General features: G+C 37.5%; 1 protein-coding gene across 4 annotated transcripts in view; it reads left to right on the forward strand.

Annotated features, from left to right (window-relative positions):
• The window catches only part of WDHD1 (WD repeat and HMG-box DNA binding protein 1), a 30,537-nt gene extending 16,956 nt beyond the window's left edge, over positions 1 to 13,581 (forward strand). For all 4 annotated transcript variants that reach the window (XM_052783584.1, XM_052783585.1, XM_052783583.1 and 1 more), the window contains 13 exons: positions 109 to 350; positions 827 to 964; positions 1,639 to 1,795; positions 3,654 to 3,768; positions 5,217 to 5,348; positions 5,702 to 5,919; positions 7,675 to 7,805; positions 8,757 to 8,813; positions 9,711 to 9,754; positions 9,913 to 10,071; positions 10,477 to 10,610; positions 11,807 to 11,942; positions 12,528 to 13,581. In XM_052783584.1, the coding sequence (XP_052639544.1) occupies positions 109 to 350; positions 827 to 964; positions 1,639 to 1,795; positions 3,654 to 3,768; positions 5,217 to 5,348; positions 5,702 to 5,919; positions 7,675 to 7,805; positions 8,757 to 8,813; positions 9,711 to 9,754; positions 9,913 to 10,071; positions 10,477 to 10,610; positions 11,807 to 11,942; positions 12,528 to 12,728 (1,864 nt within the window). In that variant the 3' untranslated portion in view covers positions 12,729 to 13,581. The remainder of the gene's footprint in view (positions 1 to 108; positions 351 to 826; positions 965 to 1,638; positions 1,796 to 3,653; positions 3,769 to 5,216; positions 5,349 to 5,701; positions 5,920 to 7,674; positions 7,806 to 8,756; positions 8,814 to 9,710; positions 9,755 to 9,912; positions 10,072 to 10,476; positions 10,611 to 11,806; positions 11,943 to 12,527) is intronic.
• Positions 13,582 to 14,697: the final 1,116 nt, after the last annotated feature.

Below are 14,697 nucleotides of genomic sequence, written 5' to 3' on the forward strand. Positions count from 1 at the left end.
CACAGGTTCTAGGTCTCTGATAAAAATGTAATGTATTGGTGTATTTTCAGATATTGTGTTTTTCTTCACGTTGAGATATTTGACTATTGTTCTTTGTCTCTGCTTTAGCAAGCTCCACTGCATTCATTTTAGCTCATGGGATGCAAACAAGGAGTGGACAGTAGATATGCCAAAGGATGAAGACATTGAGGCTATCTGTTTAGGTCAAGGCTGGGCTGCTTGTGCCACTAGTGCCTTGCTGGTTCGTGTGTTTACAGTTGGAGGAGTTCAGAAAGAGATCTTCAGTCTCCCAGGTCCAGTGGTGTCTATGGCAGGACATGGAGAGCAGTTGATGATTATTTATCACAGAGGTAGTTTTCTCCTTTGTGTCTTTTTTGAACTGGGGTTATGTTTTCAATCCTTGTCTGTTACTGGCTTCAAGCACTGGTTAATTTGTACGTAATCACTGGAAGTGTTTTCTTCTTCTCTTCCTTATGATGCTTTTACTGTCACAACCCACTGATCTTTGACTTCTGACAGCAAAGCCTACATTTTATATTCGGATGCCTGGATTAACCTGTGGGGAAGGGGAGAATTTTGTAACAGTGACATTAATAGATTAAACTTGGGTTTCAGGTAGGCCAGAATGAATTACTATGGGAAATTAAGGAAGTAGTTGTTATGCGTGCTTTGTATGTCCAAAATGACAAATAGTCACTTGTCTGACAGTGGTATTCATGGATAACCCTGCATTAGAATTAGTTTTTTGATTCAAAACTTAAATTTAGCCAAGAGACAAGACAATTCTTTTGTTTTCTAACATCGTCACTGAAAAACTTCTTCCTAGGTACTGGGTTTGATGGGGACCAGTGCCTTGGAGTACAGCTGATGGAGCTAGGAAGAAAGAAAAAACAAATTTTGCATGGAGACCCTCTTTCTCTTACAAAGAAATCCTATTTGGCGTGGGTTGGATTCTCCGCAGAAGGTATGAAATACCTGCATGAGTGACACTGAGAAATCTTGACACTATTGGGGGAATGTTGGAGGAGATTTTGACTAATTAATGCCCTTTTAGTAATGGTGATCTTGGGACCTAGACTCTTTTTTAATCTCAATGCTAAACAAAATTCTATTTTTCTATTCTTTCAATATATTTATTGGAAATCTTTAATATGTTTCCACTATGAATAGAATGCACTTGAACATTATCAGAACTTGTTCTCCCGATTCATTGCCCTGCTCAGTAAAAAGAAATAAACTGCATTAGTACACCATAATAGGCATGTTCAACTATCTCAGCAAAAGCCCCCTCTCCCAAAAGTGGGTAGCTTGGGAAGAGTTTTTATGATAACCAGAAAAAGTAATTGTAAAATAGCTAATTTTCTTTGGGAATCTACCGAAGTAGTATGAATTTGATTTCTTCATAAAATGTTTTACTTTTGAACTTGTCAGTTGACTAGCAGTAGTGTTGACTGTCAGAAGGTGGCGCATCTTTCTAAGGAAAGAAGTTTTTCCCAGCTAGGTTGTACTGTTAGGGTGAGAGGTTTTCGTATTTGAGATATGTAAATCATCGTTTCCCAGCAGTATCCACCAGTTCAAACTTGCTTGCGTAGTAATTAGTTGCCTCTCAGAATAATTGTTTTCATTTGTAACAAACAGGTACCCCTTGTTATGTGGATTCTGAGGGAATTGTGCGGATGTTGAACCGAGGACTTGGGAATACTTGGATTCCAGTGTGTAACACGAGAGAGCATTGCAAAGGAAAATCTGATCATTATTGGGTAGTTGGCATCCATGAACATCCCCAGCAGCTCAGGTCAGATATTTCACAAGGAAATGCTTTGGTTGTCTTGGTTTTAATTTACAGAGCACTTCTTACTATGAGAAACTGGAAACAACTTTTACTAAAACAGATGGCTGGTAAATATGCACAGTAAATGATCTAGTTCATAAATTTAGTTCTGCATGGATGTTTCATTACTAAATTGGTTTTGAATAAATTCATTAGAGTTTTATAATGTGTAATTCACTAATTTTGGCTTTTTGCCTTGGCTAACAGGTGTGTGTACTTCGATGTGAAATCACATCTCTGATGCAGACACGTTCATAAGACTGCATTTTGTTAGAGAAACCTACTAAAAAGTTGCTGTTAGGAATCTGCTTCTGCTGTTGATGGTTTTGGGGGGGTTGGCTTTGTTTCATTTCGGGTTTTTGGGTTGGTTTTTTTTTTTTTCTTTTTTTGCTTAGCTATGTTTTCCCCTTTTATCCCTTTCAGAAGAATCCAATCCTGTAACTAGTCTACATCATTAGGCATAGATAAATCAGAACTGTCTGTTATTACATTAATATTTAAACTGTGGCCATGAAGGACAATTTTGTATGTAAAATTGCTCAAATATTTAGCTGAGAGTTAGACATTACTTTATAAAATGTGATGCTGGTGATGTCTAAATAACTGTTTCTCTTTATTGTAAAATGCATCCTGGACATTTAGTTGCTAAGCTTTGTTTGTATTCCTCTTTATTCAGTGATCTGTGTCCTTTTCCTATGAGGGCAGAATCCATCAGTTCACATAATTTACTGAAATTTAGACTCTTTGCTAGTCACGCACAATTGTAGAGTTTGGTGGGAGAGTGCATTTTATTTAAATTTATGTGAAATTCTTTGTCATCCTCTGTTTTTCTTATAAAAAGGGAAATAATTTGGTATCACTGGTAAATGTCAGTTCTCTGTTTCTTCCTTCAAATCAGTAAGTAATGTTGGCCTCCAGAAAATTCACAAAAAAATGTGCAGGACACATCACGTTGATGGGATAGTCAACTGTGAGTCTGTCATCATGAGTTTTTTACCTTCTACTCCAAGAAAGACAGTGCTATTCTCTGAGTTGCAAAGAACATTTTATTCAAAGCCACTAGCATATTAAAGATAAGAAGGGGGGAGGGTTGTTGTAGAAACACCATATGCCTTAATTAACACAGATAGCCAGAACACTAATGCTTCCTGTTCCTTTTTTTTTCCTAGTGTCTGAAACAGTAGCTTATAAAACCAGACACTTTTGTCAATGCTGCATTGGTGCTGCTGGAAATACAGCTCTTCCCCAATCAATGTTTTGCTTAAGTGATTGTTACCAGAAAGTACCAGTTAAAATATAATGAAACAATAAGCCTACCCTTTTAGTATATGCTTATCTGTTTCACCCCTCTCCTCCCCACCCCCAACCAAATGTGTCTAAACACAGCATTGTCCTCATGAAGTCCAAAACCCCTCATCAAAATAAATCATAGATGTGCCTGCTCTTGTTCCAGTGGCTTTCAGTTTTTCAGTAGTTTCTGATTTTAATAAATTGCATTTACGTTTTGTAATAGCTGTTAAATCGTGTATTGTGTGAGGTGGAGATCTGTGTCTGTTATGTGCCACATTTGGAGTTTCTAGTGTGAACAAGAGCAGCATGTGCCTTGCTGGTTTTAAACTCTTTTACCAGTTGCAGTGTAAAAATAACCCTTTATAATGCAATCTTACATATTGCTATATTTATGTCAGTAATTTAATTACTGCTTTTTAAAGAACAAATCCTCTTAAAGTGTCTTGCTTCTTAGGAGACATGATTTAGACGTAGAACAACTGGTGACTGTAGGTGTTGAGGATTGTATGTGTTTTTTGTTTCCCTTGCACAGGTGTATTCCTTGTAAAGGAGCCCGATTCCCTCCTACACTACCACGGCCTGCTGTAGCAATATTACCTTTTAAACTTCCTTACTGTCAAGTTACAACAGAAAAGGGACAGATGGAGGTATGGAATGGTGTTGAGTTCACAGCTGATAGTCTCAGATGTCCCCATAGTAGGGATTATACAAGATTCCTATTAATCATCTCTACTATGAAAGAGGGTAGTACAAACTCTGAGTAAGACACGTGGCTAAGGAGTTTATTTGGGTTCAGTGTTTTGTATAGCTTTTCTGGTTTGGTTTGGTTTACAACTGTTTCTAGAAGGATATAAGATAAAGCTGCTAGAGCTGATTGATGCAAGGTTATATTTACACATAATCTATTTCTGACCAATGAAGTCTTTCTTAGCCTCTCTCTTATTTTTTTAGCGGGTAGTGGCTAATGTTCTAGTAAGCACCAGATTTTGGGATCCAAATCAAGACCCCCTTGAAGGTGTCTGTTTTTTAATATTTTAGGCATAACAAAATTTCTGGAAGATGTGTTTTTGAAAGGTGTACTAAGTACTCAAATTCATATAATCTCTGAAAACGTAGGCCTTCCGGCTTGACTTACTCTCTTAAGGTAGAGGCTGGTTGAAGCAAGATGTGGAGACTTCTAGAAGAATATCTATATTTATTCTTCAATTTTTTATAGGTTTAAATATTTCAATCTTGGTGTGTTCAGCTGTACTGCACAAAATAAAAATGAACATAAAATTCTAACCTCAATCTTAGAGATGGTTTAACGCTATTTGAAATTTATTCTCTTTGATAGAAGTGTAGGTTAGAAGTTTCAATAATAAACACTTTGTCATTTTTAATGAATTCTGATTCATTTGGCTCAAGTCTTTTTGTTCTTTATCTGATGGAGTATGTCTTCCATTCCACACCCACCCCCTCAACCCCCCCAAGATAATAGAAGGAAAACACCCTGGGAGCTGTTAATTTAGCTTGAGGGAATATGTACTTCTGTGTAGGTAAAGAAACAGATTATTCCAATACATAACTGATGAAAACATACTGGTTTTGAGTAAGTTTATAATTATTTTGTAACAGAGCTAGCCTGGTCTAATAGCCATAGTAGTATTTCACTGAACAACAAGAGTTATATTTTCTGTTTGCCTGTCTCACAGATGATGATTACTCCTACAGTTACTGAGTTATTCTGGAATACTTCCAATTTGCTGTGGGACGGAAGTTACAAGATAATCAATTTGTTCTAGAATTGTCTGTCCTTGTAGCATACTGGTGAACATGTAGGTCTCGTCCTGCTGAAAGTCTGCAAGATATTTGGAATTTAACATATATGGCGACTGTTTGGATCAGTTTGTATAGAGATGGTTGTTAGTGTGGTCTATGTTTTCCTCAGTGGGCATTGGCTTTTAAAGAGAATTGTCTACACCTCACCCTCATTATAAGATGAAAGGAACATTTAAGAACAAGTTGATAAAATACGTTGTAAATTGTTAGGCATTATGTCATGGGCTGTTTTTCCCCCTCTGACCTCCAGCATGCATCTTTCTCCCTTTTTCAGGAACAGTACTGGCGTTCTATTGTATTTCACAACCATGTGGATTACTTATCAAAAAATGGCTATGAACTTGATGAAAATGCTAAAAGCCAGTTAGTGAAAGAACAGCAAGAACTTTTAATGAAGCTGTTTGCTGTAAGTACAAATAAATAAAAAATAGAATGAATCCCTGAGACTTTATTTTGAATAGGTGGCCTTTGATGTAAACGTTGATGTGATTCCTCTTATTAGAAGTCTGGCTAATGACTGGCAATCCAGCTAGTTCACAGACTACGATAAGAGGTGGAATGGTTAATATTGCTATTGCTTATCAGTATGAAGTGTTGGAGGAAGAAAAAAAATAAAAATTTTTTCTTTGCTATGCAGCTGATGATTGTTGGTGGTTTGTCTATTCATTCACTCCACCAAGACCATAATATTCTGGTCCTAGAGTCTTGAGAGAGCTGTGTAACTGAAGCGTGTCACTCTCAAGGCTTCTTTTCTTTCAGCTGTCTTGTAAACTGGAACGTGAATTTCGTTGTATGGAACTTGCTGACCTCATGACACAAAACGTTGTGAATTTAGCTATCAAGTATGCTTCTCGCTCTCGAAGACTAAATTTAGCTCAGCGACTTAGTGAAATGGCTGTAGAAAAAGCAAGTGAGTTGGCAACAGCACCGGAAGATGAAGAGGAGGAAGAGGATTTCCGAAAGCACTTGAATGCTGGGTAACACAAATTTCTGTGATTAAAAACCTGGGAACATTTTTACTGACCAATTAACATTTTGGTCCATTTGTTGCACTTTTCTGGACCATAGTTTGCAATATATTTCTTATGAAGTAACAGTTTGTGTTGCTCCATTTATAAATTATACATATAAAATGGTACATTCTTCCTGATATCTTGTGAGGACTCGTTAGTACCAGGATACTAACACAAAGGGGAAATATCTCCACTCCTTGCTTACTGTATGTGTGTGTTCAACAGCTTCAGAGGCAAAGCAGACTCAATACCAAGTGCTCTGATTTAAATTTTTTTTCTTCCCACCCTCTCACTCCCCCAGCTTGTACTGGTTTGGTTATTTGACTCCAACCTATTTTTTTCTCTTTGTCTCAGTCTCTCTATCTCACTTCATTCCTCACCTATCTTAAAATCCTTCTATCTTTCTCCAGCCCTCCCCTCTTTCAGTATCCCACCTCAGTGTATCCTATTTAATCTTACACCCTCCTAACTAATCCCAGCTCTTCAAAGCTATGAAAATAGTATATGTTTGCTTTGCATTTTTTTCCCCTCTGTTATCTGTGCTGTCTACCTTTCCTCTCCTACTTGCATCTGCTTTGTAAATCATGATGAGGCAAAAGATGTGTGTGGTATTTTTAAAAATATAGACCGTACAGAAGAGCTGTGTTCTTGCTTGGCCTCTGGATGGTACAGCTATAAGGAAAGTAGTTGCTAACCACCAGTCTGATAGCGCAGAAAAAATGTCATAACGTTTTGTCAGAAACAACGTCTTCCTATAGCAATTTTATGTATGAAGTTTGGAACTTATTTAAGCAAGAGGAAGTGGTGAGTTCCTGAACTTATCTGTAGCCTTTCCCTTATTCTTCTGTGTGAAACTGCACATTCAAAACTCCTTTCTAAATGCTCTACCTTGTTCTTCTGGATCATGCGTAGAAGCTGTAATCCCATGTCTGCAACTTCAGCCACTCTGAGGGTTAAAATTCATCACAAACGCTGTATTGTTCTTAGTGCCAGAGTAATCTAATACTGACATTCTGGTTGAAAGAAATGAACCTTTTGTTTATGTATACGCAGATTTTAGTAATCGGCAAAGATTAGGAGGGGAAATGCAAGAAATGTACATACTACTATACTGGGAATTTAGAGAATAATCAGATTAAACATTAAAACTTGCTGCCTAAGCTTCACACTGAAAATATGTATCCATGTTACCACCTGTATTTGTTCATGTATGCAGAAAAGTAATCTGGTATTATTTATGATATTGGAGGTATATGTATTTAAATGGAGATTACAGAAGATTGTTTTATATTTGCATTTATGTTTGTGGCAAAATGTTCTGGCAACAATAGCAATGCACTCTGAAGGTGGGAAAAGGTTGCTGTTTCTGTTTGGGTGCTCGCTCCATTTGTGTACGGAGCTGTTTGAAGGCCAGTGCATGCACTTTTAGCTGAGTGTGAACTTCAAGCAGTTTCATAGCCACATGTGGTCTTTATTAAAACTACATGAGTACCACTTCAGGCAACTGCACTTGGTGTTTCAGGGTGAGCTGAAGCGGTTAATGAATCTTTATTTTATTTTTAGCAATCATCAGAGTTTAATCAGAGGTATAATGCAAATAAATGTCAAATGTTACTGTTCTTATTTCCTAAATTAGGTAAGTAAGTTAGCCTTCCATTGTTCCAGTTTTCCTTCTGAATGTGGTGACCGCTTCCTTTCTGATGAATGCCTTCCATTTAGTTACAGCAACACTGCCACGGAGTGGAGTCGGCTGCCGGTCAGAAATGTTCAGCAGGACCAAGACATGGAAGATGCGGAGGAAACTGATGCCTATGAGGAAGTAGAAGAACCACCAGAAGTGCATAAACAGAGTAAGAAAAATATATTCTCTGAATAGGCTGGAAGTTATCTAGATGTGTCTTTCACAGACTTAATAAGGAATTCTGGAAAATTCCCAGATTATTTGGCGTTTGGATAACTCAGCAGCCTATAGGACTATGCAAACAATAGCGTTTTGTGTCTGTGGTTTTGTTTTGTTCTTTCGACACAAAATTTAGGAAAGACAGGCACACCACCTGTCACGGGGCACCACAAGTGAGGTACAGGAGGTTTGATTTAGAAGCCATTTACATAAATAGAAAATAATCCCATTTGTTTCAGTGAGTTTTGAAACTGCAGCTGCAGCGGGGACTAGGTTTTCTGCTACCTAGTTAGAACAGATCTGGTAGTTTCTGATCTGTCTTATATGGGTGTTGATGTGAAAAAATGCACAGGAATAACAGGGTGACATGCAGTAACTCCTGCCTGTGGGCTTCTTGTTACCTGGAATTCCCTGTGGGAGATGCGTGGCAGTGCCTACCTGAGTGAGCGGGTCCATATTCCAGACTGTGCCTGCAGTCGCTGCAGAGTAACAAGTTTAGTGTGTGTCATCTGCTCTGTCGCAGCTTGCTTATGCGTTGTTCTTAGTAACCATTTGAGACACCCTTGGGGAGTTTTTCTGTTGTCTGATACTATTTCTAATGGACTGGGTCACTTTGTGAAACCGTTACTTTGGTTTCAGCTCAAATCTTGCAGGAGTTGAATTGGTAGACAAGTAGTTTGCTGGGCACAGTTTAAGGAATAAGTATACAACTCTAAGTTAAATCCAGGTAGAGATAACAGATGGTTTTGTAAAAGTGTATGTACAATTTGAAAATGAAAAGTCATGCTTTAAAATATAGATTGCTTTACTGTAACTTGTCTGTCTGGGGATTTGTTTTTAAAGAAGTTATGCTATTACATTTTATTGTACTTAAATATGTACCTCTTTCTTTTTTCTGAAGGGCCAAACCCTTTCTGCAAAGGTGTCACTTCAGCAGAGGTGACTACTCCGAAGTCTGGTGAGTAAATTCCCATTTATTCCAGCATGAGAGCTTTGTCATGCTTCCTGATACCTGCTCCTGCTTTTATCCTCCATTCTCCCATTACTACTAAAATTTAATGCATAACAGTGTTGTCAGGTGGTAACTTGCACTGATTGTTGTTCTCATGGTTTTAAGAAGTTCCTTATTCCTGTTGATGTCATCATTACCTAAAGATAACATATATGCATAACACTATTCTGATTGCCTTAGCTGTGCCAAATACTGAAGCAGTTGTCTGCCTGGTTGTGTTATGAAGGCATTCTTTGGGACAGGGATAAAATGAGAACAATGATCAGTTGATTTGTTTTACTAATCACAGGCACATTTATTGGTTGCACTTACAAAGCAGAGTTAGTAACCCTGCTGTAGAACTGTGAGTCTGAGCAGGCAGGGGCAGAGTGTGACCTTTTGCTGTTTCTTGCTTCTTATCTCCTCCCAACCCTCTAGCAAGAATAATAGGAGTGGAAATGGATTTGGGAGTGGAGGAAATACTGGGTCTTCCTTTGGATTTATATTTTAAGCCGTTGGTCCTGTGTGGCATTTCTGATGACTAATAATAGCTGAGCATGTATAGTATAACCTTTGTGGGTTTATTAAAGCATCTTTCTCTTTATCCGACCGCTTTCAAGCCTGGTGGGAACTTCTTTTCTTTGGTGTGGAATAGTTGATGCCTTTGATTTAGTTCTTCTCTTCAATTTTCAATGAACAAAGGCTGAAACACACACAATGAGTGTTAGCCTTGGTCTTTGGAAATGAGGCTAATGTTTTGTTTACCCATCTAAAATGTGCACATTGCTTCGTAGATTTTTATATATGTGTGTGTGTACACACATACACATATTTTCACATTCTTTTTTCTTTCTTATTAAATAGTTGTAATTGTATCAAGCAGCCAAGGACGAGTGAATCCCTTTAAGGTAAGAATTTTGCAGCTGGTTTGATTGCGGTGTTCTGAAAATCACAACAGATGATTATATCTAACGTTTACAATATAACTGTGACAGATATCTTGGAGGGACAGAGGAGGGGAACATGACAGAAAATAAATAAAATGTCTATTTATTTGTTTTGCTAGGTGTCATCTAACAAAAAGGACCCAGTGGTCCCCTCAGCAAATGTTCTAGACACTATGAGCAAACACTCAAAGAAAACTTCTTTGTCTAGCAGTCGAGCTGTAAACAAGCAGAACCCTCCAGTTATAAAGCCTCTGATTCCCAAACCCAAGTCCAAGCAGGTAATGTTTCGAGTCTTTTTACATTGTTTCAGTGAGCAAAGAACAGTAAATTGAATTTTACCAGCTTTTATCAAGTACGAAACCCTGTTGATTAAGTAAAGTATCTTAGATGGCAAAGTTCATTTAAGTGTACTGCAGAAACTGTAAAAGCACAGAAAACAGCAAAAAAAACCTTTCAGTTGTAGAAATTACATTCTGCACTGAATCTTGTGCTTTTATTTTAAATAGTGTTAAATAAACATCTGCTGTGCTGAAATTGGGTGGATTAGATGCTATATTAATGCAAGTGATTACTGTGTCTTTAGGAAAGACTTGGTTTTTGTTAGGCTACATGCTAGGTGTTGTTTGAGAGTGAGGTGTTCTTACTTTTTTTTTTTTTTTTTTTTTTAACCTCAATTTCTATAGGCTTCAGCAGCCTCCTTCTTCCAGGCTCGTACACCTAACTCTAGTGCAAAAACAGTGGAAGAGAGAGAAGAAAAAGCAGGAAATGAGTCCCATGAAGTCAAAGTCACTGCACAGGAGAACACTGAAAACAAAAGGTGAGTGGACACTTGTATCTCAATGCCATATTCCAATTTTGATAGAATAGCAAGTCCAAAAACTGTTTTGTTTCTGAAGATGCTGGGCTGGCCGAAGTAGCGTAACATCAAGATTAAAGTGTTAGCTCACAAGTTGTCATGTTTGTGAACTCACTTCAGAAATTTAGTAAACTGCTACTTATACTGTGCATATTATCAAACCTGCATAAAACACATTGGTTGGATTTCCAATTGCCGCATTACACTCACAGCGAAAGAACAGAGAAAAACATTCTGTTCATTAAATCTTTCCCAGTGTGCATGGCAATGTAATTCAAAGTAGAAGTTTTGCATCAGCCTGAGACAAATAAATGTGTGAGTGAATAATAAATGAACAATGCAGAATGTAATTTTGGGGCTCTAAGCAACGATTTTTGCCTCGATACTACTTATGCATCTGATAATGACCTTTGAATGATAAATGAAACCATGCTGCTGTGCCAGTTCCAAGTATAGGAAATACTTAAAAGTTTAAACATCTCTAGCAAATCTCCAAGGAAGTCTAAAAGCCGAGGGTTTTACGTGAAAGTGTAAAGCTTTATTTTAGCATGTTTTTTTTTAAAAGAAAACAAACAAAAAACTTAGATCACCTAAGGAGCACGTCTCTTCCTAGCTAAGACTCATAATCTGTCTCTTTCCTCTGGAGCAGATGTATTTCCTAACAATCCCAGTCCTCATGAAACTTGCATTATTATAATCATGTTTCATTTAGACTTCATTTAACTGAGGAAGATGAAGGTAATTATTACTCATTTGGACTAGCATTCTTTTCATTAACCTTTACAGATAGTGTTCTAAAACAAGTGGTAAGGAGAATTTTGAAAAGGATTAGCTGAAACATGTTAATATATGTGCTCTATTTTTAGGTTGATGGGACCCTGTCAGAAAGGAAGAGAACCATTATGCTTTGTCATTCTAAAACTGAAATGTTAATCTCCATATATATCACAGTTTTAATAAAAATGCTTGACTTAGTCTTGCCTTGTCAGCATGTTCTTTAAGCATACTGCAATAGGAGAAAGCAGACTGCTGACTATATTTGCCTTTTTCTTCAAGAACAAAAAAATCCAGTTAGGTGTTGTTTAGAAATGTTGTTTTGGGGGATATGGTTTTCCTATAACCTTCTTAAACAGACAATTTTTGTATGCTTGTTTTAGACCAAAGACAGGATTCCAGATGTGGCTAGAAGAGAACAGAGCAAACATTTTGACAGATAATCCTGATCTGAATGAAGCAGAAGTAATAAAAGAAGGCATGAGTCGATTTAGAATGCTGTCATCAGAAGAAAGAGTGGTAAGAAAACATTCTCTAATTCTGGGGTTTTTTGAGAATTTTTTCCCCCACTGAATCGCTTGGTTATTTTCACTTAGGAAGTTTTTCTTTAAATTCTGCTGTTCTCCATCTTCATGGACTTCAGTTTTGAATTGGGCCATGATCTACGACATATACTCTATGAAAATATAAACTGTCTGAATAGTAAGTAATAGCAGAAAGCAGCTTTTCCAAAGTGGGGCGTGCGAGAGAAACGTAATCAATGAAGGAGTAACAAAAGAGACGGGAAAGAGTTAAAAGTGACATAGCCAGGCTTAATTCATTGGGGCTTAAATTTTTTCTAAGGCCTTTTGGGTTTCTTGTTTGTCCAGAAAGACAATTAAGAGCTTCAATTTCATATACAGGCTCAAATGAAGTATAGTTTTGAAGGAGATTTTTAGAAAAAAAGAAAGTGAGGAAATTGTTCCTAACTTGATCCTTATTAGTTCTTAACAGTAATTATTTCAGTGCTTCCTTAGAAGCAGAGAAGTAAAGTGTATAAAATAAAGTGGTGAGCTTTGTGGCCTAGTTTGTAGTTTTCTGTTTAATGATGTACTTTCTTCAAAGGTGTGGACTGAGAAAGCAAAAGGAGGAACAGTTAATGATTTAGCAGAAGATAAAAAGCGAAAGCATCCCACAGCTGATGAAGATGAAGTGAAAAAGAACCAGGAGCAAAAATCAGAGGACTCAAATGTATCCAAAAAACCAAAGCCTTTAGATCAATCTACAAATGTCAGATTGTCAGCTTTTGCATTCAAGCAAAGCTAAACAATGTGGTACCTTCTCAGCGTCTGTTTTCTGAAAACATTAGGTAGCTCTGTATTGAGAAATTTGCTGCCGTGCTCAAAGAGCACTAGCAAAAAGAGTGCCTTGCTCCAAATAGTCTTTTAGAAAGTATTTTATTATCAGTTCTTGAGAGATGTTGAATCCACTCTCCCAGTCCTTTGCAAGTTACTGCTATAAAGCTTGATAGCAAAACTAATACTAATGGACCTGTTACCTAGAAGCAGAGTTCCACACAGTGTTGTGTAGCTGTGTGCCTCAATATTTGTCATATTTGATGCTAAATACAGATTAATCATTCTGGGGAGGATAAACTACGTCCAAAAGCTGTCCTGTGGTTTTAGAGAGGGAAAGTAATGGCTTCTATACCATTCCTTCTGCCTGCTGCAAATACTTGTAAGAGAAAGACACTCGAGGAAATGGGAGTGAGGGGGAGATAGCTTAACATGGTGCTGGTGTTCAGCTGCATTTTCAACATCTGTGGCTGTGACAGTGGCAGAGAGCAGCCCGATATGGGCAGGGACAGAAAACCAGGGCAGAAGCTGAATTAGGAAGGTCAGGAGTGCAAAAATGAGCCATTCCAGACTGTGCAAATGTACTTTCCCAGTCTGTGCCTCAGCAGGGTCCAGAAAGTGTTCAGAACTTGAAAATCTCTGTATTGTTTTATGTAACGTTTGTTTTTAAAATAAAGTGTGAATGTTTCTTTGTTTTAAGGTGGTGGTCTGCTTTGTAATGTTTGTAATTAAACAGACTTCACCTACAAGACATAAGGCAGTTGTATTTACCCTTCTCTGGAGAAAAGGCAGTAAGTATGTCTAATAAATGTAATTGAAGCAAACTCAAAGTTTGAAACTTTTTTTTTAAGGATAAGTTAAAATAACTCTTTAGCATAACAACTGTGACTGAAGAGTTCTAATTTAGGGTTTTTTCTCTGGGTTTGCTCATCCTTTCATCATTTGCTTTTTTTCATTCTTCATTTGTCTTCACGTTATTACTGAAAAGACAAGTGACTGTCCATTTAGAACACACTGAAATCTGTAGATTGAAGATTCAGTGAGATTTCTGTGAAAGCCATTAAATCTTAGTGCAAGAGGTGATTTGCTAGACTTTTTTAGCAATTGCTGCAGGTCATTTTTGAGAAAACAGCTCCTGTTTTCATTATGTAAAAAACCAGGGGTCATGATATCAACCAGGGATGGTAAATACACATAGAGAAAACTTGAAGACCTGTCACTTTAAATGCTTCTTTTCATCCACCGTTCTTATATATTGTTACACATTTTATTTGTTTAATGCTGGCAGTAGACAGCAAGTAATAATTAATGTAAGTAATAATTAATTTCCTGTATTGACATAATGTGGGAACTTCAGGAGAGCAGTGGCATATTATAGTGATTTTTCTACACTCTTTGGAAAGAAATTACTGTATCAGAGACTGGAATTTCCTTTTAGGCAGTAAACCATGTTTCCGTATTTGGGTGTATTGGAGAAAAATGGAATTGCATTGGTAAGAAAAACATCCTGATAGAAAAATCACTATGAGCTTGGTGAACTGTGTAATGGTTTTTTTTCTGCTTAGACTAGGTGTTTCTGATGATGACTTGAGCATCTTGACCGTGGTGCTCAGAGATGGGCTGGGTGTGAACAGATGGCCTTTCTATCTGTATACATGTAATCCATACTCAAACCACTGCTGCAAACAGCTGGTCCCACAAAGCATCCAAAGTCCTTCTGGCTTCTGTAGGAGGGAGGAAACATCCAAAGTAAACTTCCAAAGGGAGAGTTTTCTGGGCGCTGGACATTTGCAATCATGTTGCCCTTCTGAACAAGCATGCCAAAGGTCTGTTTTAAAGGGAGGCTCCTGGATTTGGTGGACAATTTCCTGGAAATCACTGGGGATATCAGGCACCAACCTGGATGTCCCTGGTTCCTGTTTGCTTTTCTCTTGGCTTCA

This window comes from Harpia harpyja, chromosome 3 (genome assembly GCF_026419915.1).
Source record: "Harpia harpyja isolate bHarHar1 chromosome 3, bHarHar1 primary haplotype, whole genome shotgun sequence".
Classification (NCBI taxonomy): Eukaryota; Metazoa; Chordata; class Aves; order Accipitriformes; family Accipitridae; genus Harpia; species Harpia harpyja.